The sequence below is a fragment of the Thermobia domestica genome, chromosome 7 (assembly GCF_964235325.1).
Source record: "Thermobia domestica chromosome 7, izTheDome1.hap1.1, whole genome shotgun sequence".
In the NCBI taxonomy this organism is placed as follows: domain Eukaryota; kingdom Metazoa; phylum Arthropoda; class Insecta; order Zygentoma; family Lepismatidae; genus Thermobia; species Thermobia domestica.
The window spans coordinates 135,253,828-135,281,430 of record NC_137460.1 but is presented as its reverse complement, the minus strand read 5'-3'; the positions used below and the strand labels follow the sequence as shown (position 1 = coordinate 135,281,430).

Sequence of the window (27,603 nt, the reverse complement as noted above, 5' to 3'; positions counted from 1 at the left end):
GCCATCACGTAGATTAGGTGTTACCTAGTCAATTGATTTTTTCTAATCATGGTAGATTTATAGACTCAAGATAAATCGTCGTACGTTGAAAAAAAGTGTTAGATCTCGAATGTACTTGGCGGCACAAATGATACTTTGTTCGAAGGCAGTGACAAACAAGTAAGTGATGTAAATTTGAATCCCGTAAATTTGGTAAGTATACACTTTATTTGTTATGCTTTTTATGCTTCATTAACAAATTTAATTTTATTATTATTATTATTATTTTAATTTTTGGTTTTTATTCAGAGGATCGGCTTACAATCGCCGTCGGCTTATAATCGAACAAACACTGTGATATAACTGAAAGCAAATGCTACTTACAAGTGAGTATAGCTGGCATCATTGACGTATATACGATGTATGTCTGAACGAGTAGGATGAATATTAAATTTGAAAACAATTTGGTTGCGTCAGAACCTATGCCCATAAACAGGAGTCCTATATGTATTCCAATGGCGATATGTATTGCCATTAGTAAATAAGTCATAATCTGTAAAGAAAAATTATAAAAATTAAAAACAAATAGAAATAAAAGCATTGCATAATGAAGGATCTTCAATGTTTTAAGAGGCAAATATTTTGATCAGTTTTTCATGTTTTACTGCAATTAAATGTATTAATTCTTGAGTACGATTACCATATGACATTAAAAAAAGGGACACTTTTAGATTTTGGTAAAAGGTTTATATTACTCGACAAATCTGTAATTGCATAGCGAGAAAGAGCAGCGTCATTGAGATTTTACTTCGGCGGCGGAGGGGGGAGGCGGAGAAGATATATGTCAAAGTTCGATAATTGTCTTTCTATCTCCTCCCTTTAAATGACGTCTCTGACGATTTATATTACTGCTCTTTTACAACATTAATTACGGAAATGTTACGAATGCTATACATGCATATTATAAATCTTAAACTTGAAGCTTCTGTTCTCACCCCCGAATAGAAACTTTTTTTTTTTTTTTTTTTTGTAAAAAATCCGTCCAATCTATTTTTATAGTTCGAAAAAGATATGTCCGGGTAAAAGAGAATCCTATTCTTGAGAAAGGTTGAAGGTCAATATATATTTCTTGAAACTTTTTCAAAATTATAAATATCGAAAGGTATACGACGTTCTTTTCTTTTCTTTATTAGAGAAAAATTAAGTGAACTGGAATTTTATGGAGTGATTTTACTGAATTTTTTCTGCATATTTAGTTAACAAGTATCTCTTGTCATTACCAACGAATCTGCATTATAAATAAATGTCATGTTTCTTAAATTAAATGTAATTGTTAAATATAAGAAGTAAATATATCAAAAATTTAATTTTCACTAAGAAATGGACATTTAATATATTTGAATAATAATAAAAAAGTCAAACTCAAACCATTAAAAATCCAATTTTTATTTGAAAGAAATCAGAAGAATAATTTCCCATATAATTACTTATTAACATGTATGTTAAAAATTTTAAGATGGCTCAGGTATTTAAAGATAGCAAAATTTTTAGGTATACCATTAGATAATCGCTATTATTATTAATAGTAACCGGGGAGGTAGGCAGTTTTTTTTGTTTGTTTGTTTAGGAGAGGCAAAAGCTGGGGAGGGGGAAGCAAAATACGAACACACAAGCACAGTCGGGACACACACACACATGCATAATATACATCATATAATGCAACTGTTATTTAGGCACATATCCTTATTAGCTACAGTAAATAAACTCTAGTATTTAACATAAATATATAAAGTACTATAGTATGTGAGTAAGCAAATTAGTATGTCTCAGGGGCGTACTCGCGTGGGGGGGCCACCAGGTCCGGACAACTCCTAAAACTTCACGTTTGTACAGTTTCCTAATAAAACAATACTTGTTTAGCAGAGAAATGATTGATATGGCCTGAAAATTTGACCTTACACTTCATCTCTAAAATATCTAGTTCTTAATCATGGGCACCCATCAGGGGGGTCAAGGTGGGGCGCTTTCCCCCTTCTAGAGGAAATTGTACTTCGGAAGATCGAAAACCCAATAGATTTGTAGAATAGTCACCGCAAAATTTGAGACTACATTTGAAATGTCGTTTATATTTGCCCCCCTGGAAACCACAACTTGGGCACCCTTGTTCTTAATTATTTTTTCTGTGATTATAGGAGGTATTACTTAACAAACACCGATTCAATATTACATAGACATAGTGTCTTGTGACATTGGACCCCCTCCCTCAAGAAAAGCTTTGAGCCTCTATCAACAAAAATTACTGGCTGAATGTGATATGTCATGACACGTTCTATCAAGAACTGAAAAATCCAGGATGGGAGCAATCCCTTCCTTATTGCCTCTCGCTGCGCTTGGTCATGATAGCAACCATTTGTATAGGAGCCATGGTCATGGGCGCCAGATGGGGGCAGGATGGGGGTAGCCTCTCTGGCTCACGAAAATGTATTACATTTCTTAGTACAAGTAACAAATACAAAATGTAATATAGCAACCAAGAAGATGAACCACCCTACGAAATTTTCTTCGGGTGCCCATGGTCATGGTCCTGTAAACAGTAAAACATTTTGACATTTTCGAAATCATCATGCAAGTTTCCTTTTTTCCTTTCTTTTAAATCCGGAAGCAATCAGCAAAATCTTCTATTCAATTGTTCTATCATCATCCACAGAGTCTTTCCAATCCCCCCCCCCCCCCGAATTCTCGTTGGTCTCGTGCCTAGAGTGCACGTGCATATTTGTTGCTTAGGGTTCCGGGTTTGATTTCCGGCGGGAGAGCATTGAATTTCGAACACATTTTGTTGGTTCGGATTCCACCTTAAACTGTGGACTTGGTGTTGAATAACGATGCAAAAATTCAACAAATAACAACCGCCTTTGTCACAGAATACTACTTCGTAGTTTACTGAGAAAGATTTACTAGGAACTATATGTACTGTAAGTGTTAATTTTTACTGAAGTGAATGTGAAAAATGAAGTCCCATGGCCTTCGCTACCTGCACGAAGCAGAAAAGAACTTTCATTTGGCAGTCGCCTCCAGTCAGCACGTTAAATGTCGTACAGAAAGAACTCACTGTACTGAGCAATGAACTGTCATCTGACAAGCAGCGTAAATCAGCAATATAAATATGAAAAGAAACAGCTATATTGAGTCGTCGATGTTACAGAGGTGTTAATACACACCATTGCATATTTATATATAATGCACAAAATGGCTTATGTTCCTAAACATTTAACAAGAACTGAAATAGGATTAAGAAGGCATTTACTGTGTAAAGTACTACGTCCATGCATTTATTAAAATAAATAGCTGATGATATGTTGCTCAACGACCTTGTACGTCTTAAGAGTCAACTTTGTTCACAAACTTAATATATTACTATCACTGGAATATAGCCTACTTACCTTCACTTCATCAATAGTAATTCACATACATATTCTAATTTCATGTAGGTCTACATTACAATCTGAGCTTTTTTTTTTCTCGTATCAAAAGATCCAATATATTTCAGGCAAAAATTTTTCTTGTAGGCCTTATATCTGGAGGACTACATATAGTGAAGCCAAACCCAAACTATCACTTAACTCACGTCAGTAAACGCTTACTGCGTAAAAAATACGAAAACTAGATTTAGGGGCCAGATATAGCGATCGCCCCCAAGAAGAGGAAACTTTCTTATTTTATATATAAGTAAAACCCCATCCCAGAGTTTGGAGCTCTTAAAAGTAGCAGTATTGCAACCCATCGCCCCCCCCCCCTTCAGAAGTCTCTCCTGGATCCACCCCTGCTTGTTATATTATGAATAACTTATCTGAAATAAGAATTATGATATTAAGAGTGTTCTGCTTGTTTTATGAATGCTTTCATATTCTAGCACAGTTTCCTCGTGGCTAAGTGGTTAACGTACGAGCTTTAGTGTGGTAGACTCGGGATCGTTTCTCGATGAGAGCTCATGTGATTCGGATCCCTCGTTAAGTTGTAGGTCTACGTCTCATATAGCCTTGCTGTTGAAAGGGACGATAAACTCAAAATCAAAGCAATCACATCATATTCTAGAATTGATGTACACAGATGGTAAGAGAACATATTAAAATGCACAATTTTAACAGTATAAGTTTCCGCCTTCATTATACTCACAATCAATTGTGATATATATTTGTGTTGATTGTCAACGTAGTTAATTTCAAATTTAGATCTAATCTTCCATACCTACACGAGTATCTAATATTTCAGTGAACATCTTGGAAGATTGCTCGCAAAACTAAATCTGACAATATTGCAATTACCATATCTAATTCTTCATTTGCATGGGTACAACAGTTTCAAGAACGTATTGTAGCATTTAACGAAATACTGATAATAGTCCTTACCCAATTTCTAGACATTTCCACCAAGTTTCGCCTCACCAAGACAAGAAACTGAAAACTTTCTGATACTTCGCTAGTGCGCCTTTGTTGCTTTTCTGGACTTGTAATTTTTACTTCTTTGTAAGACAAGGCTGTCATTAACTCTGCTCCATCAAGTGCAGCTTTTAAACAAAAGAGGAAAGAAATAATGAAATGGTTACAACAAAAAATTATAAGCAACTATATCAAAATACAGGGCAGGTCAAAATAATGGACCCGATTTCAGAAATTCATTCTCAAAATCTAATAAATACAGTATATGTTATCGTGAGACATGTACTAAGAAAAGTAAAATGACAAAGTTTCCTTCAAACATATCACAAGTGTTCTATGTGAGCGCCTAGCAGAAAAACAAGGCACACATCAAGCCGATAGTCTATGCGAACTCGTTCTACTGTCTCTTCCCCAGTCGATCTTCGTTTACAGATGCAGCCTGAATCTCTGATGGCCGTGTGCACCAACAAAATGCAAATATTGAACGAGGGTCATAAACAAGTTCGGTGAAAACGTCTGTTGCACCAACAACATTCAAGGTTAAATCTCGGTCAAAAGGTGGAGAAACTTGGTTTTACCTTGAACGGCTGAATTTGGGGGTTTAAACTTCGTTCATCCAAGTCAGTCTGTTTACATTCAATGGTGTCTTTGTATGTTTTCACTAATGAAATTACAATACATTTCTCGTGTTCCGAAAAATTCTTTGCTCGTGGTTTCAATATTTTTTTCATCACAATTACAATCACTGAAATTAGACTACTCAACAACTCGATGCACACAATTTCGAAAGTCGAAAAGACCGGCACCAGTATGCTTTGTTCATTTGTTACTTTGTTAAACGAAGATTAGAGACAAAAGGCGACAACCAATCAGAGTCGATTTTACAAATTGACCGAAGTTTTCTTATAAGAGATGTACTGAACTTCGACTTTCAATGGTGCAACAAAAGTCCTGGAACCACGTTTAAACTTGAAAGTTTAACGTTGAACGCGTTTGAGTGAACGCTCGTTTAAACTTCGTTGGTGCACACAGCTGTGAAATGTTCATACCACATATAAACGACCTTCCTTGTAGGTAAGTCTCTCCGATGTTTGGTACGGAAATGTCGTTGTAAGCTAATCAGAAGAAATGAAATGAAATCTTTGAGTTTTACGTCCTACGGTTATGCCGGTTAGGCTAAAGGAAACGGTGATGATGAGAAATGCATGAAATGGTGGAATGTAGAAAGTGGGAGGAAACGGGACAACCCCGAGAAAACCCACGAGCACGGTGTTTCTCCACCACAAAGTCCACACGGCGCGAGCTGGGATCGAACCAGGGACCCCAAGCACCGGAGGTGAACGCTCTACCACTGAACCCCCGCAAGCTAATCAGTAGGGTTGCGCACGAGTCGAGTCGAGTCGAGATTTAAGCCTGTCTCGACTCGACTCGAGAAAATGTTGTCTCGACTCGTGTCTCGACTCGAAAATATGTTTCTGTCTCGACTCGAGTCTCGACTCGACAGTCTCTTTCTCGACTCGACTCGAATTCGAGTCGAGACGTCTCGAAATTCGAGTCGAGACAAAATGTACGAGTTAAAATATACGCACATATCAGCCAGACCATTATGACTACCTACCTAATTGTCAGTATGTCGACTTTTGGCATGGATAAAAACGGCGACACGTCTTGGCATACACGCAATGATCCTTGATAGGTCACTGCAGAGAGCTGACACCACATGTGCACACTCAGGTCACCTAATTCCCGTAAATTCCGGGAAGGGGAGCGATGCGTTCTGACGTCATGTTCAATCACATCCCACAAGGGACATCACTCAAATGTCCAGCTCCAATTTCAATGAAACTTTTTTTGCTGATAGAAGGCATGAATGCATTACTTGTGATGACAAATTTTTGCCATGGTGCATGTTTTTTATTTTTTTTTTTAATAACTTTTAAGAGTTGTGATGTGGTTATTAGAGATTACTACAGAAGTCCCTTACTACCCTTTGTAAACGGAGCGTTAATGAAGAAAAGTGAAGAACAACCATGTGGATACATATAAGTCCTGGGGGGAAGTCGTATGGTAGGTATGACCTTGACGGCAGCCATCTTGAAATCCTCCATTTTGAATTAAGGTCAAGTTTTCAAAATGGGAATAGGGTAATATGATACATAATTTCGGGCTAGAATTTAATTAGGAAAACAATGGTGAGGTTAGTTTTAAGATACACCCATTTGGGGGAAAGTTACAGGCATGTTAATTGTTTTTACTTACTATGTGCGTAAGTCCCTTCTTACTTTCGTCTCAAGACCTGCAAATCGATCGCAACGGCAGAGCCCGGTTTCGCACTAATGTTTAGAAATCTTTAAACTCACTTGAGGCAATATTTGTGGATTATTGTATTGTATTTTGCCTTTAATTTAATTGGAATCCACTTCGTGATCTTGTGTAAAGTATCACTAAAAGAGAATTTCTGTTTTTATGGAGAACGTAAGCATAGCAATTATAAAAGGTGAGTAAGGTGCGTATGTATTTATAAGAAAGTTTATTTTACGAGTCTTTTGTGGTTCCGCCAACCTATTCTTTAGTTTTTTTTTCAAAATACTCATATCTCATAAATAAAAGAGCTATTATAAAATCTCTTACCACTATTCTTTAATACTTATAAAATTTTATTTATTGTAAAAGCACTGGCGAGATATTTCTTATCCCCCACTAAAATTATGGTGGAGCTTCTTCGTGGCTAACGGTTAGCATACTTGCCTTTGGCGTGGGAAACCTGGGCTTGATTCCCGGTGGGAGTTCATGTGGTTCGGATTCCACGTTAATCAGTAGGTCCACGTCTCACATAGCCTCGCTGCTGAACGGGACGTTAAACTCAGAATCAATTCAACTCAAAATTATGGTTTTGACTTTATTATGATGTCATTAGTTTAAACGCCCAACTACCCAGTAATTATAAACATTGACTACATTATAAAATTGTAATTTGTGACGACTAAAATATCAGAAATTAAAGATTATTCTTTGGGTTTTGGAAAATTTTAAAAAACGTGAAAAACTGATACTGCACCGATACAACACACCTTTTGGATTTGTCATTGTGTAAAGTGATACAAACTAAAGAAGAATTACAACTTTATGAAATTGTATTAGGACTTATTATTTAGAAATAAACACCAAATAAGTGTAATTGAATTGTTTACAAAACTAATCATGATGAGAAAACTCTTGAATACTATTATACAAACAATTATTCTCTTTTGTTTAACACTGTAATGTAAAGATCCAATAGTCAGAGAAATAAATATAATAATAATTGTGTTTGAACATAATTCACGATCGTTTTCTACAATCCTAAAACACGATTGTCTAGTTTGTTCAGCATTGTTTATTAAAAGAATACTTAAGAGCCTGGCCCTAAATGATGTCTGTCCGACCAAATCTTCAAACCTGATTACAGCCATGGGTGTCAATATGTTTCCCATACTAAAAGAATAAGCCTTCAATTTAATTATGATTTAATTGGTTTTTAAAAAACGAAATGAAATCTTCGAGTTTAACGTCCCAGGATTATGTCTGTTAGGCTAAGGGAGATAATGATTAAAGTAAGTGAATGATGATGGAAGAATTGTTGGAATGAAATTGTGGGAGGAAACGGGAGTACCCCGAGAAAACCCACGAGCACGATGTTGTCCACTACAAAACTACTTTGCCGGGAATCGAACCACAGCCTCACGCACCAGAGGTAAGCGCTCTACCACTGAGCCATAGTGCTCCATCTAATTTGTTTAGATAATAAACTAAGTAGTAACAAAGACTATTTCAAAACCACTGGTTATTTACTAAGTAGTATTTTGTGTTCGCAAATATGATGTACGCAAATGTTACCACCAGATCTCAAAGGATTAAACATGCATTTCGCGGTCTGCAACCCGATTTCCAATAGTGATTCTGGACAAACATTCATCTGCCAAGTGATAAAAACACGCAATGAACCCAGGAACATTGTCGAACATGATCGTTTTGGTGTACAGGTGTTCTTGTGTGTGCGATTAAAAAAAGAAAAAGAAAAGAAAATGAGTTCTTGGCTTCTATTGCTACTAGTGTCGCATTTAAAATAACATATAGTAAATAACTATTAGTCTTGTAATCTTTTCTTTAACTGTAAAAATTTGAACTGCCCGGTAAGTTTGTCTAGGGTAATTAACAAGCACAGAGTAGTACATACCACATGTTTAGGGAAACTTTGATAAATAAAGCATTTCCACAGTTCATACAGGATATTTTGATGCTTAAGAATGGTGCTCTGATTTGAGAAGAATTTCCTTTAAGTTAACTGTCATGAAATAAAAGACCAACTTTTCAGTCCGGAGAAGAAGTCGCCTACTTAAGCCTTCATGAAATTATAACTTCAAATCGATTTTCTTTAACGCAGCTAAGCTGTGCTTTAATCATGAGAGAGCAGAACATGTGTTTTCTTACATCATACTCCCTCACATCTAAAAGACAATTTCAATAATCAGAAAGCTGTCTGGCCTAAAGTCCTAAACATGGAATGGTCTATAAACAGACTCTCCATCAAAAAGGCTAATTCTGTTACTTATAGGATTGAGTTAGTTGAATATAAGAAAATTCCTCTCACCAGAGAAGTGAAGCGCCTTCAGCAGAATCTTGGTTTGAGGTTAGGTTCGCATCGAGAACTAGCCCAGTATTCTTTAAGTTCACACACAGTTGAATACAGTCAGACTGTGGTCTTTGAACCTCGTAAACAAGCATCCTTCTTGCTCAAAATTCAAATAAGGCTCTCACTCTAAAATCCCTACGACTTGCTCCGTTACTATGGAAACCAGGTATTGCTAGCAATCTTTTAAATATACGTGGAAATGTCAATATCCATAAAAAGACACTGTCTCCTGTGAAAATGTTAGATGTTCCCTACTAAGAAATGACATAAGAGTAATCTATTTCTCTATCCGGGGATTGATTTACCTTGCCTTAACTAGAAACAAGTCGAACTGACTCAAAATAGTTCTGAATTCCACTCATATACTCAGAAATAACTTATTTCAACAGATATGCTGCCTGCTTCAAAGCTTGTTATAGAGAATACTGCTCCAACTCGAGTTGTATATCTGATATATCCCAGAGAATCCATTATTCTCGAAGCGAAACCTTTAAGTCAGGGTTGCCACTCTTGAGACAATCGATGATGCCAAACACGGGCCTGAATTACCATATATTTTTCTAAATTATGCCAGATTCTTTACTAATCTTTCCACACTAGTTTTAAAGACCAACCACCACTTATTTTCATTAAGAGGAGCTAACTGTATTCATGTACTTGTATTAAAGAAATAACATGACTCTTTCACGAACGATATATATATATATATATATATATATATATATATATATATATATATATATATATATATATATATATATATATATATTCATATTCAATTTTTGTTTAAAGGTATTTGAATGACTTAAATTTATATTTGTACGTTTTTAGTTCATATCCGTATCAAATACCAAGTTTATGATGAATCAACTACACAAAGTAGGATCCAAAAACGCTCATTGCAATTTGTTCCATCCTTCAGTCGAACCAGGAACTGAAACAAAGAGTGACATTTTCTTTTTAAAGATACTTTGTCCAGCTGAGTATTGTAAAGGTTTATGTCAGTAGAAGGAATTGCATTCCATTATACAAGCGCAATTTCACAACTTTATGTACACATTACTAAATATTGAACACCCTTGTCTATATGATTAGCGTACGCGTCTTTGGTGCGGGAGACCTAGGTTCGATTTCCGATGGGAACTCCTGTGCTTCTGAACCCACGTTAATTTGTAAGTTCACGTCTCATATAGCCTTGATGCTGAAATGGACACTAAACTCTAATCTAATACTAAATACAAATATTTAAAGAAAAATGATGACACACCAAGATGACGTGAATTTGGCTATCAAATCCATTTTGTGTTTTCAGTTATTTTCTAGTAGTATTTTTTCTAGGCATCCTTTCAAAAGACAGTGATGCAAATTTCGTAACTGCGAATTCCTGTTAGAAGCCATGAAATTATCCGATTAAATGCAAAATCTCCCGTCCACTAAAATAGATACCGTATATTTACAATATCTAACAATAAATAATTTTGAAAAATATTGCTTTCGAGGGAAAATATGAAGTGAAATCTTTGAGTTTTACGTCCCACGTTTATGCCGGTTAGGCTAAAGGAGAGGGGTGATGATGAAAAATTAGTGAAATCGTGAAATGAAGAAAGTGGGAGGAACGGAAGAACCCCGAGGAAACCCACGCACACGGTGTTTGTCCACCACAAAGTTCACTTGGTGCGAGCTGGGATCGAACCAGGGTCCCGAAGCACCAGAGGTGAACGATCTACCAATGAGCCACCGCGGCCCCGCTTTAGAGGGGCCATGACGTATAGTTGAACTCATTCTCGTAGTATGAAAGGCATTATTTATAATTATGCATGATAGGATCACAAAAAAAATTAAAAATATTATGTGCACTTTGTTTTAACAAACATTATATTGTCTTTTATGGTGAGGGAGGGAATGTTATGTTCGAAAAAAAAAGTCCTTAACACGATTGTTGTTGCTGCGCACTGCATGTTCCTTGCCATAGAAAAGATGCAGCGATAGGTAGGCTATTTTTCAATTGCTTTACATTAGCTTGATGCTTCAAGTCTTTTGTGTGTTTCTGAAGTTCACTTTTACCACAAAAGAGCTCAATATTAACATGTCTTACATAGCTTTGGTTCGATTCTCAACATGGACTGCAACTACCCGTTAAATTGTGCATCCGAAAGGCACTCTTTGTTAAACCTCGCTTATCACCGCTCATCTTAATAATATATATAACTTCACCGCGAAGCAAATGTTGCATTTCTCTCTTTCATCCTAACACACACACACAAAAAAACAAACCACAGCTGTGACACGAAGGAGCTATTTCGAAAAGAAACAAGCTATGCTTCATAGAGATGTGTACCAAATGATAGAAGTATAAAGTATTGTTTTCTTTCCTGTTTATTGATATCAGTTGGTGTTCTTAATGAGTTTACTCATTAGTTTAGAAAGAGTATATATGGAATTTGGGCATATGTTGTACGTATTCTCCTGAGAAATTGATGAGACCAGAAAAATTATAAGGACAGATGGAATTAGTTTAAGCACAGCTATGTGACTATCAAATATTTATTCTCCATAATGGTACCACGCGGAAAACTTGGTATACTATAATCTTTGCCTCCCTCTGTTAGCTGTTTCGTATCATATATATCGGATGGTTTTGATATTTCTTCTGATCATTAAAACATAGCAATAATACCTGTGTGCGTGTAGAAATGCAAAAGCACAAGATAACTTCCTATTTGTTTTGGAAACAACAAACCCATTTCACGTGTGCGAGAGAAATTGAGCACAGCGAGATCGGGTGTTTATGTTTACTCACGGTCAGTTCGCAGCAGGAGTCCATGGTAAAAGATTTGGCTAACTATCTCTTCATATTGATGTGAAAACACTCGCAAAACCCTACAAATACAAAAGACTGCGCTTCAAAGAAAGTTTAGACACAGATGTTTCAATTTTCTCTTAGCATGTTTCTTCAGCAAAAGAGTCTGTTCATTGTATTCGAAAAAGGGAAGGGAGAAAGGGTAAATTTATATTTTATGGGGGGTAACATTGTAAGTAGTATAAACAATACATACCGCTTCCGACTCTGTACTGATGCAGTTCCTTTAGCGGTATATCACTAGATCTATGCTGACCCTCATCCCACCTCAAGTTGTAAAGTAGAAAGGGACAGAAGTATTCAACATAACTGCGCACTTGAGTTTCAGTTAAAACCAGTGAGCAAGTAAACAGTCTTTTGTAGGATCGTATTTTACTTCTTGAATTTATTTTTGAACATTTCTGTGAATTCAACAACAGAACGCAGTAGAAATACGGACTAGTTTTTACTCCAACCATTACTTTCGCTCCAACCCAGAGATACCACATTTATGATTTCGTATAATACTAGATTTAGTGATTTTACTATTGAACTAGTGATCTAGTACGTACTTTGGGTAAATAGGCACATTCTAGTGATTTTTTTTGCATTTTTTTCTGATGCAGACAAATGACAAGAAAATGGTTCTTAAAATAAAAGGAAGAAGTATATTGCAGTTCAAAACAAATGTAGAAACTTTAAATTATTTTTTTCTTTTCCCTCTGACTGAATGAAACCCCTGCTGTGTAACGACCTTAGGTAAACAACGGCTATCTTTGGTCAACTATCTCCTTTTGTTAGCCGACATGAGATGGGTTACTTTTTTTTTTTAAGAAAGTGAAGAAATAATCATCCAGTACATTTACGTTTTGTCAGGCACACAGGCGCAGTCTGTACTTGTTTCCTAACGAATCTTAGCAACATAACATAAATGAAACATATGTACCAGAAAATAGAGGCAGTACAAACGTACATTTTCATCTGTGACACATTTCATGAGAAATATAGTTAGATGTCACGTGCAAGCACTTTAAACATGTCCTATCCTTTAATTCTATTCGTATATTTATGTAGGTGAGACAGAAATCAAGAAACAATAATAACTGGTTTTCTTCCAGGGGGAAAATCTAAATGTGAAGGGGTGTTACACTGGGACTTTAATTGCGTCCTTTGTACAAGATTAACAAGTAATCGCAATTTTACAAGATTAACAAGTAATCGCAATTTTTTAATTTATCTTAGTTTTTGGGGAGAGGAAGATGGAAGCGAACCCTCGTAAGGACCTCTGCAAGAAAACATGAATACTATCCGCCACTGTTTGTTACATTACACAAAATAGTTATAATATTGAGTTTTAGTCAGGGTTTTCATTCTGCAGGAGAGGGGGGGGGGGGATAGTAATACCTGGCGAACATTTTCTATTCTCAGAGTGTTGCAAATGATAGCATTTCCTCCATTATAACTTGGCCAAGCTAGTTGCATTATATGTAAGGATTAATTAGCCTAAAAAGCTTAAATTTTTATGGCAGTTTTACTCTGTAGCCATGTTTCTCATTTTCGGTCTACGGGACTCTGTGTCCGGAAATTTTCGATGGCTTCCAAGTCGGAAAATAAGTGTATCAAAGGCATATATATTATATGTATGGTTATATGAGGCATGAATCTACAGTTTAAAGTGGGATACCGGTAACAACTTCATGAGCTTCCACCGTAAATCGAACCAGAGTCTCCCGCGATCAAGGCGTATGTGTTAATCATACAGCCACGAGGAAATTCACATAAGAACACACATATATATTGTTGAGTTGATTTTGACTTTACCGTCTCTTTCAGCAGCGAGGATATATGAAATGTAGACCTACTGATTAACGTGGAATTCGAACTACATGAGCTCGCGCCGGGAATTAACCCGAGTCTTCCACGACAAAGACGCGTACACTAGCCACGGAGTTCACACACACACACAGAATCAGAGTCCTCACACACCAAGGGTGAAAGCTGTGCCACTGAGTCACAGCAGCCACGGGGCTAGGTCCAGTCCACTTTATGTTCATAGTTTCTTAGTACATAAATGTTACGATTATGAAATAGATTTTCCTTAATGAGCTGCATAAAAACAAAAGCTTTCGAAATGCATTAAACAATTTGCTCGATTTGAGTGTGAACTTAAAGTTATATCAGAGTGTAAATACGGATACGCACCAAAGCTCGAAAACTTAATACACTATTTCTCCTATATAGTCAGCATGTATCAAGCAATCGTTCAGCTTTCATTTGAGAGGATGGAAATCGAAGGCTCCTGAACAACTATGTTACTAATGTGCGGAATGTATTTATCTTACAGTGAACTGCTTTGATGCCAAGTGGCCTAACTCCAAAATTGAAATTTTCCAGGAGTGAAAGTTAAAGTTCAATATCTCATGAACAATCCATATTTCTTTTATGTTGGGAACCAAAACCATAATTACTGTATGTAGGTCATTGTTTTATAATTTAGTGTTTACAAAAATCCTTTTTAAAAAATACCTATTCACAGAAGTGAAAGGTACTTATCTGTACTAGTTCTTGGCATCCAAGCAGCCCATTTATTGTAATACTGGCTTAATATACCCATTCTTCGCATGGGGGCTGTATTTGGAAGTCAACACCTGTAGAAGTATCACCATTCATTTCAGCGACCGCGACAACTATGGATTTGACACTAGTATCAATCAATATGGGCTATTTATACATGTCTCGGTATTCCTCACCCGCTGACACCCGGCCCGCATTCAGTGGTAGCTGAATTTGCAAGTCATTGGTGATGGAAGTGTCACCATTGATCTCAGCGACCGTGAAAACTATGGATTTGACACTAATGTCGATCAATTTGGATTACTTTTACTACATGTCTCGGTAAACGCCCCCCTGAGACCCCCCTGGTTCCAATTTTAACAAAAACGCTTCGCCTTAGACTGGAACCTGGACCAAGGTATCCGTGACCAAAAATTGGTAACTCGGTCAACTTGTCTGGTCCCCAGGTCGGTCCCAGTAAACGTCCCCCCCGAGACCCCCTGGTTCGAAATAAAAAAAAACGCTTCGTCGTGATCTGGGGCCTGGACCAAGGTACCCGTGACCAAATTTTGGGAACTCTCGGTCTACTCGTCTGGTCCCCAGGTCGCACACAAACAGACAGACAAACACACAAACAAACTTTTTATTATATTTATATTAGATAAGATATACTATGTAAAATAGTCTCGTATCATAATATGTGATGTACAACAAATGTTACATTATATATTATCCGTAGCTCGTGATATGCTGCAACATATTAAAGCCTCAAAATAGTTGGACAAGCGAATAATCCAGAAGTTACGTAACCCTATTGCGTTCATGGGAACGAAAACACAATAATTATAACTATGCTAAATTACTATAGACTACCAACTGTTCATTCAGAGAATTTATGAAGTTCACTTTATCGCAATAGTTTTATACAAACTAGATTTAGACTGCGGATAATAGTTTTATACAAACTAGATAATCAATTATTATTATTATCATTATATTTGCAGTACAACCAAATACAACGACATTAACTATTAGTTCTAATTAACTGAATTGAGCTGAAAATTAAATCTTGATCTTTAAAGATTACCTATTAATTTTATGCGTTCTGTACCTTTCTGAAGGAATAAAAGCTGGAATTGGTTTCAAGGCTGTTTCTGAGTGAATACTTTCTTCAAAATAATATTAAAAATTATAGAAAGATTTTCGAGACATTCGAGTCGAGTCGAGATTTTGAAGAGCCGTCTCGACTCGACTCGTGTCTCGACTCGAAAATTCGAGTCGAGAAATACGTTTGTCTCGACTCGTCTCGAATTTTACAAAGTGTGTCTGGACTCGAATCTCGACTCGAATTCGAGTCGAGTCGAGTCGAGATTCGAGACATGTCTCGACTCGAGCGCATCCCTACTAATCAGAGTTCGCAGACTTGTTTACATTATGATCAAGCGCACAAAAAAATCTCTGTTTTGCAGTCAATGCCATTTTTCTTAACTGCTTGCTGCAGTCTCTTCCAGCCAGAGGCGTAAATTAGGGCCCCGCAGACCCCGCATTGCGGGGGGCCCAAGCCATCAGAGCAGAGGCCCCAAGTCGTCAAGTGGGACGTAGATAAGGGGCCCCACTCCACGCTGTCTGCGGGGAGGCCCCCAAGCTTTTAGATACACCACTGTTTCCAGCGGTAGAAAGTGGAAACACTGCGTGGAAACTAAACTTTGCTTTTCGAAGCGCATGTCTCACAATAACACATATTTATCAGATTTCGCAGATTGAATTTCTAAAATCAAGTCGACATTTTATATTTATTATTCATCAATGATATTGTCTGCTTTGCTTTCTCGCAGTTTGATTAAGAACTCTTTCCATCACAACTCAAACTGACTGAAGGAATAATTACCACTTCTGAACAGAGTATATACACTAATTTATTAGAACGAAAATGCAGTGTAACGGTTTCGACAACTTAAAAGTTATCTTTATCAGAAGTTAGTGTTCGATGAAGATAATTTTAAGTTGTGGAAACCGTTACACTGTATTTTAGTTTTAATAAATTAGTGTATATACTCTGTTCAGAAGTGGTAATTATTCCTTGATTCAGAAGTAGTCTTATCAGCAATATTTTATGCCAGTAGTATAGATCGGCAGTTGTCACAAAATATCTTAAAACATCGAAAATAGCAGGCAAAAATAATAACTTAGCTTTCTAAAAAGGCATAAAAATTGTAATTACAAAATTAGATATATTCATTGTATTTCTATCTCATTAATATACCAAAAGCTTATACTGAATGCGTTACATTAACGCTTACATTAAAACCTACACTAAGGGTTTAAACAGCAGTAATTAATAAGTATGCTTTGGAAAATATCAGTAACCAGAACAAATCAAAATAAAGAAAGAGAAGAAAAATACAAATTATAGAAATATTAGCATCAAACGTAAAACAGCAGAGAAAATACACTAATGAATATCGAGATCATAAACTAGGAAAATAAATAAATAAATGAACAAATAAATAAATATTCTGTTCGTATAAGTACACCATATATTAACCCTTTAACCACCATGAGGCATCAACGATATGCCTGACTGTTTTTATAAATTTGTACCGCATGGCACTTATGGATGGCTCACACTTTTTTTTTTATTTCCGAAGATTATACACATGCAGTACGCAGAATCATTCCAAATAAAATGAGAAAAAATCAAAATTACGTTTTGGTCCCAGAGATATAGTTTTTGTGGCAGTCAAAGAATTAATCATAATAAAATAGTCATGTCATACATAGAATGACAGAAAGAAAAACATTTGTATATGCAACTGTATGTGCCTATCCCAACGTAACTTCAATAATAATAATAATAATAATAATAATAATAATAATAATAATAATAATAATAATAATACAGTGGACTATCTCTTTAACCGTCCGTCACTTTAACCGCTTAAGTCGTATTTTATCAGCTCCACTCGGTGCTCGTACATAGGCTACCATACAAGCCCAAATGTGTTTTCTTCATTTAGTAAAAAAATGTTTATAAAATGCAGTGCATCAAAAGAAACTATGTCCGTATACGCGTTCTGGTCATAGGCATGTTCTTACTAGTACTGTTAAAATTCAAATAATTTAATATTTCGAATACAGCACTCTTCGATATATTCGTTATTCCAATATTCGACCAAAATTCGTTATTCGAATATAGAAAACGAAAATTCGAATAATGAGAAAAAAAATTATTGGAATAATTTTAATATCATAGTTCTTACCCACTTGTTCGGGCAACTACGTCCCGTAGAAGCCTATTAGAGTACAACTATAAAGGAGCGAAATTACGGATAATTTTATGTCCATTCTTTATTTAAAATAAAACACTAACAAACAGGTCGGTAGCCAGCCCAAAAGTGTAGGGGGCTGGTAGAAGTTAGGGGGGTCCGATCCAACCATATTATAGTTTATCACCATATTATAGTTTATTTGCAAGCCTACCGTGGAAATTTTAGAGGGGCAACAAAACTTTAGGGGGGCGCCCCCTAGACCCCCGTGGATACGGACCTGGTAACAAAAAGAAACAATATCCTGTTTCTGTGGCTAGAATGGATCAATTGTATTTTTTTTTATTAATACAGTGTTAATTGGGAAAAATAATGTTAATACAGTGTTAATTGAGAAATAAAAATACAAAGTAGAAACTGGGTGCAGTTGGCTAAGGACAGAAGTCAATGTAAGCTTTTGGGGACGCGGCATTGAAACTCCGGGTTCTATAAGTCACAGAGTCAGTTAGTTATATGTAAATTATGAATATTAGACAGTTTTCTTGTTTTCCCTTTAAAAATCGTAAAATTTTCCATTTTTACTCTAAAAACATCTGCCAACCCTAGACTGCAATGTTTACGAAAGTCAAATGTAGAAAAAGGTACAGTAATGAATAACGTATTTTTAAAAGTAGGGTCTATGTATCCTATATCAATTACCTTTTTGCACTGAAGAGTTGGTCTCGGGAAATTCAAGCACACCATGATTTACATTTAACCTCCATTTCATTTCCTTTCCATTTTGAGTTGCTTCAAGAAGGGCTTCTAGGTGATCGCCATATTCTCCCGAGGAAGCTTCTATCACTGCACAGAGAAGCGAAACAAATAACGTTATTTTGTGTCTATTGAAACTGGAAAATTACTGAATCATTAACTATACCCAATAAATAATTCTAGTTTGTATGCCAAACAAATTTCTTTAGTTTTTAATGTGTCTTCTGCTAAGTTCCGGAACACAAGATGTCTCAGACATCAACCCAGTATAGACTGCTATAGTAAAATAAAAGTTTAAAGGAAACAGTTTGGCAATTGTGTAATTAAAACTTACATTCCACTTCCTATATCTAGAATTCTAGTTTATAATACAAATAAACTATAAAAGAATCGTTTTCGAGATAACAGCATTTTCGATTTTATTTCCAGTAAACTACTACTAATAGTGTTAAGTGCAGGAAAATAATATGAAACTCTTCTGGTAAACCCTATAAACTTAGGTCAAATTAAAATTTGTTTTCGATGAATATGAATGGTGCGGCTTGTTATGAAGCTTGAATGAACATATGAGCGAACAACTGGGCAAAATTTATTCAGCAGAAGTCTTAAAACGTGCAAACACTTTGAAATCTTATAGTTTTTTTTTTTTTTTTTTTTTTTTTTTTTTTTTTTTTTTTTTAACGATGACTGGAGATCTCGGCTTGTACGAGGTGCACTTCAAAAGTATGCAGTTTCGCTCTGATTTCCAAGAACAAGGAAAAACAGTGAACTAATTTGTGTCTATTTCTCAACAAACCATTCCTCTTTATTGATGCTCAGTTACCGTCACTCCATTCACTTTGTGTAGCATGGGGTATAGTCATCTTGGAGGTATGTTCCACATACTTTAAAATAGTACTTCAGGGATGATCTGCTGGCAAAATGGCATCCACGAAGAAAATTCTTGAGTTCGAGACCAACCAGAAGTCAGTAGAAGTTAAATCTGGTGAGTAGAGTGGCAGGCAGAAGTACAATACCGTAGTCAGCCAAGAATGAGGTCACAACATTTGTACGATGTGGCGATGCACTATTCATGTGGAGGAGTAAATTGAGATTTGAATTTTGTATGAATTGTTCAGTCACTTTAGGCAAACACACTATATCCAAAATGTGCAAAAATTATTCGCCCTCAATTGTATCACCTTATGGAACAAGCTTGGACAATATCACTCCCTGGAAATCTCAGAAGATAGCGTACAGTGCCTCCTCGTTGGACGCCACCTGACGAATTTTTTTTTTGGGGGGGGGGGTAATGAATGTGTTTCCACTGCATCGACTGCCTTTGTAATTCTCGGTTGAGTAATGGAATATGCAATTCATTCATTGTCACAACACTTTCCAAGATATTACGTCCCTTTCTTCTGGAGCGTGTTAAATTTGCAACACATGATCGAATTTTTGCCTCTTTTCTATCGGTATTAAGCATTCATGGAATCCAGCGAGAAGGAACCTTCCTTAAGCCCAGTTTGTTTATTATTATTCGTTCTACTTTTCCCACTGTAAGCTCTAGTGTATTACAAATCTTCTATATGGTGACATGCCTATCTTTCATTATGAAATTTTCAATAGGGCAATTTTGGCGCCCGTTGATTCTGTTCTTCGACGTCCAGACCTCTGCTCATCGTTTTCACTCGTTCAACCTGCTTTGAACTCAGGCATAATCTTCCTAACAGTATTTTCTGCAAAAGCACTATCACCACATACACAATCCACAACGTCCAACCGCGATGAGGATGCTCTTCAACCGAATATTCCATGTTCCCGGACGGTATCAGAAACACGTCTTACTCGTTCAGGCACTGTGACTCAGTTGCTGTTACCTAGTAAACAAAGCCTGCCTGCTTACAGACGAAGGATAGAGGTCTCTAACCCGCAGTTGCTTTTCTGAAATGACAAAAAAATGTGGACATTGGAACAAAACGGCAAATATTTTTGGCGTGCACCTCGTATTGTTGCATGAAAGTAACCAGTCTTTATTATTTGTTACTAGAGGAAGTGCTCATTCTGCGCACACGAAGCATGTTTTAATTAATATAAAAGCAGAGGTGTGAACATTGTAGAAATTACCCCCCTTTCTCCCCTTCGGAAGCGGAATTTTCGAAAACTCTTTAAAATCGCATTCGTTCACGCCTAATGAAGATTTCACACCTCTAACTTTTGCAAACCGTAACGAAAGGAATTTTATAAATACAAAATCTGAAATCAGGAAATTATATAGAAGTAGAATTTTCGAAAATAATAAACATTATTTCCTTTTTCGTAATTAAGAGTTTATACATAGAATTCGATGCCTCAAATTTAATTTTCTGAATAATTAATTTACTGGCGTTTTCTGAGTAAAGAATCAAAACATTCAGTATTACAAAAGTTAACCTTTCCACGTTTAGGAGCAGATTTTCTTTTAAATATGAAGTACATATTTCTTTATTTTTAATGAGAGGTTTCTGTATAGAAATTCGCACTTCTAAGTTAAGCGAATTCCTATATTGGACACAGTCGGAATCTTGAATATTACAGAAATTGCCTCGGAAGCTCTGAAATACGCATTTCCTTATTTTCAATTAGTTTATATGCCGAGTTTCATCTACTTATGTTCCGAGATCCGTGAGATACATTATTATTTTCTTTCTTTTTTTATATTTATTTCCTCTCCCTTCGTAACACGTATTCCACCAAAATCCTTTCTTATTTTTCACTTTTATGCAAAAGGGAGTTTTCTCTCCGAATTTCACGCTTTTACCTGGGAGTTGATAGGTGAGTCACTTTTCCTGTTTCGTATAATAGTAACATTTCAACCTCATGCTCAGTGCAAGCGGTCTCAGGTTTGATTCCTGGTGAAGACATTAGATCTAAAAGGTGTAAGAACATTTTCAGGCCAGACTCCTGAGTGAGGTTTATCCCGGATATTCCTACTTCATATCAGGCAAATGCGGGATGATGTCTAACTTACAGGTCTTATTCCGCTTCGTTCCTTACTTTTCCACTTTCCTGGATAATATGCTCGCCAAAGGAAATGGTGACCGGCTTAAGACCATAGACCATCTTTGGTAATGTTCAAAAATATATATAAACAAATCATACAATAGTATAGAATAGATTAACTTAATTTCGTAATCAACTAAAACAAAAAAATCAAAAAGAAATAACACGTTTGGCGTTATACTTACTGAAGTCTGCAGGATTATGATATTGTGGGCAATGTAACCCAACACTGTCAAAAAATGGAACCGTATTTTTAGGAGCTCCTTGATACACACAGTAGCCATCAGCTATGACGTATATATGATCAAAGAGCTCGAATATAGAGGCACTCGGTTGATGAATAACACAAATCATATTCCTCCCTTCCATAGCCAAGGTTTTCAACAAATTCACACATTGCATTGACGCTGAGCTGTCCAATCCTCTGAAAAAAACGAATGAGTTTTCGTTACATTGTACAGAAGGTATGATGTATGGAAATATGGAAGGGGATTGTCATAATAGTCAAAATAACTGTGCATGAAAATAGACAAAAGAATAAGTGATTTACTAATTATATAGTTTGATTGATACAAGTCGTAAGTATTAGCCGAATTAAGTAATTAATAAATTCGTTAGTTACATGGCTCGAATAATATAACTTCTTGTACTTTCATATATTTGTGCATAGTTATTTTTCATCAAGATGTTTCAAAATAAGATCTACATTGTATGTCTATTCTGTCAAAGTTCTACTGTAATACATTGAATAGTGAGGTTTCCAATCTTAAGGTATCATAAGCATGAAAATATGTTAAGTAATTGGGTCCCACTGTAAGTTTAATTTATAAAATATTCTGTACAGTGAAGATTTTTAACTTTTATATATTTATTCATTTATTTTTTTTTAATGAAGATTAGAAGTCTGAAGATAGTGCAAAGTGCATATATAGTGCAAAGGAAATTATGTTCATTTTTCAACAGCAGGAAAAGTTTCAAAACGCTAACTTACTTTACTGAATTCATTTTAGTAGTACAGTGGCCCCGCTTACCATAGTCGCTAACGTTCTCGCCTTTGGTGTAAGCGGTCGCGGGTTCGATTTCCAGTGGAGACACTTGGTCGAAAATGTATAAAAGCTTTTCAGGTCAGCCATCCTGAATGAGTTTTTTCTAGGCTTTCCTCTGATACCAGGCAAATGCCAGGATAGTATCTAATATAAGCCCGCTTCTTTCCTTCCCCAATGATTCCTTCCTTCTCTTTCCTCGGATAATGTAATCGCCGATAGACGTCATCCCTCATACGTGACGAAAGCCTAGAAATTTAATTCTTAATCTTAACTTTAGTAGTTCACTGTGTATCTCATGTAGACAAAAAGAAATGATCATACCAACGGAATGCAGAAACAAATTATTTGTAAAATTCGAGTACATATTTTATAATTATATATAATATGTTATACATGATTCTATATCTCAAAACTGTTCATGTATTTTGGCATGTGAAAATACGAGGGAGGAGCAGAAACTAACGTTACAAGGCCGATATTTCTGGAATTTCGACTGCTATACAGGAACGGAGAGTATAGAGTAAGTTTAATACAAGCAGCCCACGTAGTTCGCCGTTGAAGCAGTTGGCTGGAACACCACCGACTACCCTCCCTATAGCCCAGACTTCGATCCAAGACACTTTCACTTGAAGGAGCACCTAGAAGGCCACTGTTTCACTCCAGACCAGTGTTCGTAGTTTGAGGGAAATTTCCCTAATCTGGGGAAATTTTATAGGTAAATTTAGCGAAATGGGAAAAAGAGTATTTTTCGATAAAGTGAAAAATCCAGGGAAATTCTCGCGTTGACTGATCGACCAATACAAGTGCTTAAATTTGTCTTTGTTCTTCAGAAACAAATCAAAACAATAGCAATAGTTTGTGTATGTTTCGTGTGGGTATGTGACTCTTCAAAATATCCCGATTTAAACCAGTTGTATTTTTTTGTTTAAAAAAGTTAAGAAAAAGTTTTTAAAAAAAGTAGAAGTAGAAAGCAAATGAACAAAACAAATGTGGTTGGCACTTCCTTTAAAATATATCTAAATTAATCTTATCACATAACTTCTATCATAGGAATTAGACTCTCAACAAACTATGGAAAATTTGATAAGAAAAGGGAAAGTTTTGTGTCTGTCGAGGGAAATTTCCTTAAGAAATACTACGAACACTGCTTCAGACGAGGAGGTGAAACACTTCGTGACAACGTGGCTGAGCACGTAAGGACTAGGGATGGCCAGAACCGGTTCCTAGTGGAACCGGTTTTCGGGTCTGAACGGATCCGGTTCTAGAAGATCCGGTTTTTCGGATCCAGGTCTGGAACCGGTTTTTCGGATCCAGGTCTGGAACCGGTTCTTCGGATCCAGGTCTGGAACCGGTTTTTCGGATCCAGGTCTGGAACCGGTTCTTCGGATCCAGGTCTGGAACCGGTTTTTCGGATCCAGGTCTAGAACCGGTTCTTCGGATCCAGGTCTGGAACCGGTTCTGAAACAGAACCGGTTCCGCTGGAACCGAAACTTTGTGATCATCCCTACGCTAAACCCGAGCTGCTGGCAAGCTGTGAACAGTATGCTAGATGAAATGGTGGAAGCGACAGGCAGGCGCCCAGGCGGCGGCAGCTTGCCTCATTTGGCTAAATAAACTGGGTAACTGGCAAACTCATTGGTTAAACAGGCAAACTGGCCAACTCATTTGGCTAAACACCCACTGGTGGACCAAAATATTTTTCTGGGGGCACAAGCGGGTCTGGGCGAGGAATGCACAAGCGCATGGTCCTCTTTGCATTATTTTTGAAGGTGAACTTTATGCCTCCTTTACGGGTCTTTGGGGGCTTTCAGATCCAGGTCTGGAACCGGTTCCTAAGATCCGGTTCTGGAACCGGGTTTTCGGATCCAGGTCCGGAACCGGTTCCAGAACGGTTCTGAAAACCGGATCTTAGAAACCTTGCGGAACCGGTTCCGCCGGAACCGGAACTTTGTGACCATCCCTAGTAAGGACAGGGTTTTTTTTGCCAGGAGGGAATCTTCAAACTTATCTCATGATGTGACGAGTGCCTCAACCAATATGGAGACTATCGAAAAATAACGTGATGTATGTATTATCTATTGGCTGTATAAAATGATATATTCACGGTTCACTGCAATTTTTGTAACCTTACTTTCTGATCACTCATCGCACAATGCGTTCAAAACGTCACTCTGCAGTAGATGTAGGTACTTGTTATTGTAAGAAAAGGGTTGGAAAATTCACTTTTCTTCTATATGTCTACGTTGCGCTATGTATAGGTGTGCGACACAGACAGAAAGGAACCTAAACTTTAACTCTGAACTCAATAGAGACATATACTGCACAAGAAAGACGGTTCGTGTTACGTTGTAATCAGTTGTGTTGAAAGGTTGGTCAGAATCTGTTGAGTACCGAATAGTATTGGTGTGTATTACAACGCTAACAATGGAATGGAGTAATAAATATTATCCTTTTTATTTTTTTGTTTCAACACGTGTTTCGTGTGGATGACAAGTATAGAGAACATGTGAAACATTATTCATTGAAAAGTGCTTCAACAGTATTCTTTGAAAAGTATCTGAATAGATTTAAAACCAGGGGCGTATCCAGGGGGGGGATCGGGACGATCGCTCCCCTCACAGAAGAGGAAACTTTTTTTAATTTAATATATATAAATAAAACCCATTCAAGAGTTTTGAGCTTTTAAAAGTAGCTCTAAGTAGCAGTAACCCACCGCCCCCAGAAGTCCTTACTGGATCCGCCTCTACTGTAATTAAAGTACTATAAAGCGTTGTTACATATAAAGTACATACAATTTATCGATCACCAATCTTTACTTCGAGTGTTCGCAATAATTTGTAAGAGGATTGAGTTGTGCCTTCAAGCTAATATCAAGTATTTTCAACATTTATTGTAGTGGAATGTTTCTATCTCTCTCTTCGCCATAATCCACTGGAGAGTGACTTTTTGAACGCACTGGTCTTTTAAAATAAATACTGAAATAATTCACTAACCTAATACATAAATCTTAAATAATCCAAAACACATGCATTCTTTAACTTGGGATATGTAACACTTACGACGTAGGTTCATCCAACATCATAATGGATGGATTGTGCAGAAGTTCTAAAGCTATAGAGAGCCGTTTTCTTTGTCCTCCTGATAGTTGACTAGTTCTGGTTGCCCAACAATGCTTCAAATTTAAACTTTCTAAAATATCATCGATCTGAAAATACAAAATATAGCTGTCTTTAAGCTTAAAAATTATTTTTCATTTAAAGTTAAAACTAAATATATTAAGAAAATTACAGTACAAACCAAAATTCACAAGTAATTTGGAAATTTTTTTAACAGACATGTTGATAATACTTGTAGAATAGGAAAATGTCAATATCGGGAAATAAAAGTAGTATAGAAATAAATAAATAAACAAATGAAAGAAAACAAACAAATAATAATAATAATAATAATAATAATAATAATAATAAAACTATACCGCCAAAGTTTCTACAGTGAAACCTCTGAATAACGGACACCAATGGGACATAGATTTTTGTCCGTTACTGAGAGATGTCCGTTACAGAGAGGTTACTGCAATTTAATTTCTCACAACGGTAATTGCATGCAGTAATCTACAGTAAATACATTATGTATGAGCGTAAATACGAAAAATTCAATATGAAAATACTCTATTTAGATAGTATTTGAATAACTGGAAGGATGAAGAATAAATTCATTTCTGTTAAATAATATTATTACTGGGGTATGTGTTAATATATTCGTATACTGCAACTGGCTAAACTCTTTTGTTTACCAAAAAAGCCATGCTTTTTCCTCTACAAGGATAATAGAACTCATTAGTAAGTGTCCTCTGAGAATCCTCACTACGGCTGCGGAAGAAACGTGTATGTGTATGTGTCTGTGCGTAGGAAAAGGGACTAAATTTGTTAGGGGAGGGACTAAATTTATTATATTTCGTATAGAATTCTTGGCCATACGACTGACCCTGCATTAGTATTGTTGCTTATTGAAGATTTTCTAGAATTTCTACCAGAAAGCAGTTTATTGCGGACAGAAAAAAAAGAATTATTTCAAGTTCAACTTGAAGCTGTTCTGTTTAATGATTCACCAGGTCTAGACTTATGATAGATACACTTGTGGGGAAAAGACTTTTCTGTCTACTGTAATATATCGCAGAACCGAGAATAATTCCTGTCCGTTATAAAGAGGTTATTGAAACCTTTGGTAGGAAAAGGGCTGTCCGCGTCTGAGAGTGTCCGTAAAAGGGAGGGTTTTGTCCCGTAAGAGAACATATATTTTTGCCCGGACAAAAAAAAAAAAAATCCGTATTATAGAGGTGTCCGTGAAGGGAGGTTTCATTGTATAATGATATGATACGATGTTTTAGCGTTCGTACTTTCTTTTCCCTCTTGGCTATCTGGAGGCCCGGGGCTAGAAGTGGCCCCTGCTGTCTTCACCTAATACATTTCTGTGAAAGTACAGTAGAAAGTTAAGGGAATGTGTTTCATATTTTTGGTTGTATTTTATTTTATGATGATGATTGTATCTTGATGATTCCTTTTAGATAGTCAGTTGAGATTTTGATAAGACTAAAGATCTCTGTCCACCTGAAAGCCCGGGGCTGTAGCCTGATAAGTCCCTCCCTTAATCCGGCCCTGCTCTCACTCGAGATCGACCGCGAGGTGCATTATCAGCAAACGGCTGGAGAAAGAAATGAAATCTTTGAGCATAACGTCTCACAGTTATGCCCTTTAGGCTAAGGGATACGGATGATGAAAGCGAGTGAATGATGATGGCAAGAAGCGGTGAAATGAGAATGTGGGAGGAAACAGAAGTTGCAAGAAAAGCCACGGACACGATGTTGCCCACCACAAACTTACCTGCCCGGTGATCGAACCAAAGACGCCATGCACTACAGGTAAAGTCTTAAGAAATCTTAAAGTCTTAATTCAGTTCATTATTAAAAGAGAGGGAAAAAAATCCTTATTCCATTCCTTGGTATCTATCCTGTGCTGTTATATAAACCCGCATAACTATG

General features: G+C 36.5%; 1 protein-coding gene across 1 annotated transcript in view; it reads right to left on the bottom strand.

Annotated features, from left to right (window-relative positions):
- LOC145690408 (ATP-binding cassette sub-family G member 1-like) overlaps window positions 1–27,603 on the bottom strand; it is a 201,693-nt gene that overhangs the window by 13,544 nt on the left and 160,546 nt on the right. The window contains exons 4-8 of the mRNA XM_081765253.1: window positions 25,625–25,770; window positions 21,705–21,943; window positions 18,445–18,588; window positions 4,386–4,543; window positions 364–532 (exon numbers count right to left, since the gene is read on the bottom strand). Coding sequence (XP_081621379.1) covers window positions 364–532; window positions 4,386–4,543; window positions 18,445–18,588; window positions 21,705–21,943; window positions 25,625–25,770 — 856 coding nt within the window. The remainder of the gene's footprint in view (window positions 1–363; window positions 533–4,385; window positions 4,544–18,444; window positions 18,589–21,704; window positions 21,944–25,624; window positions 25,771–27,603) is intronic.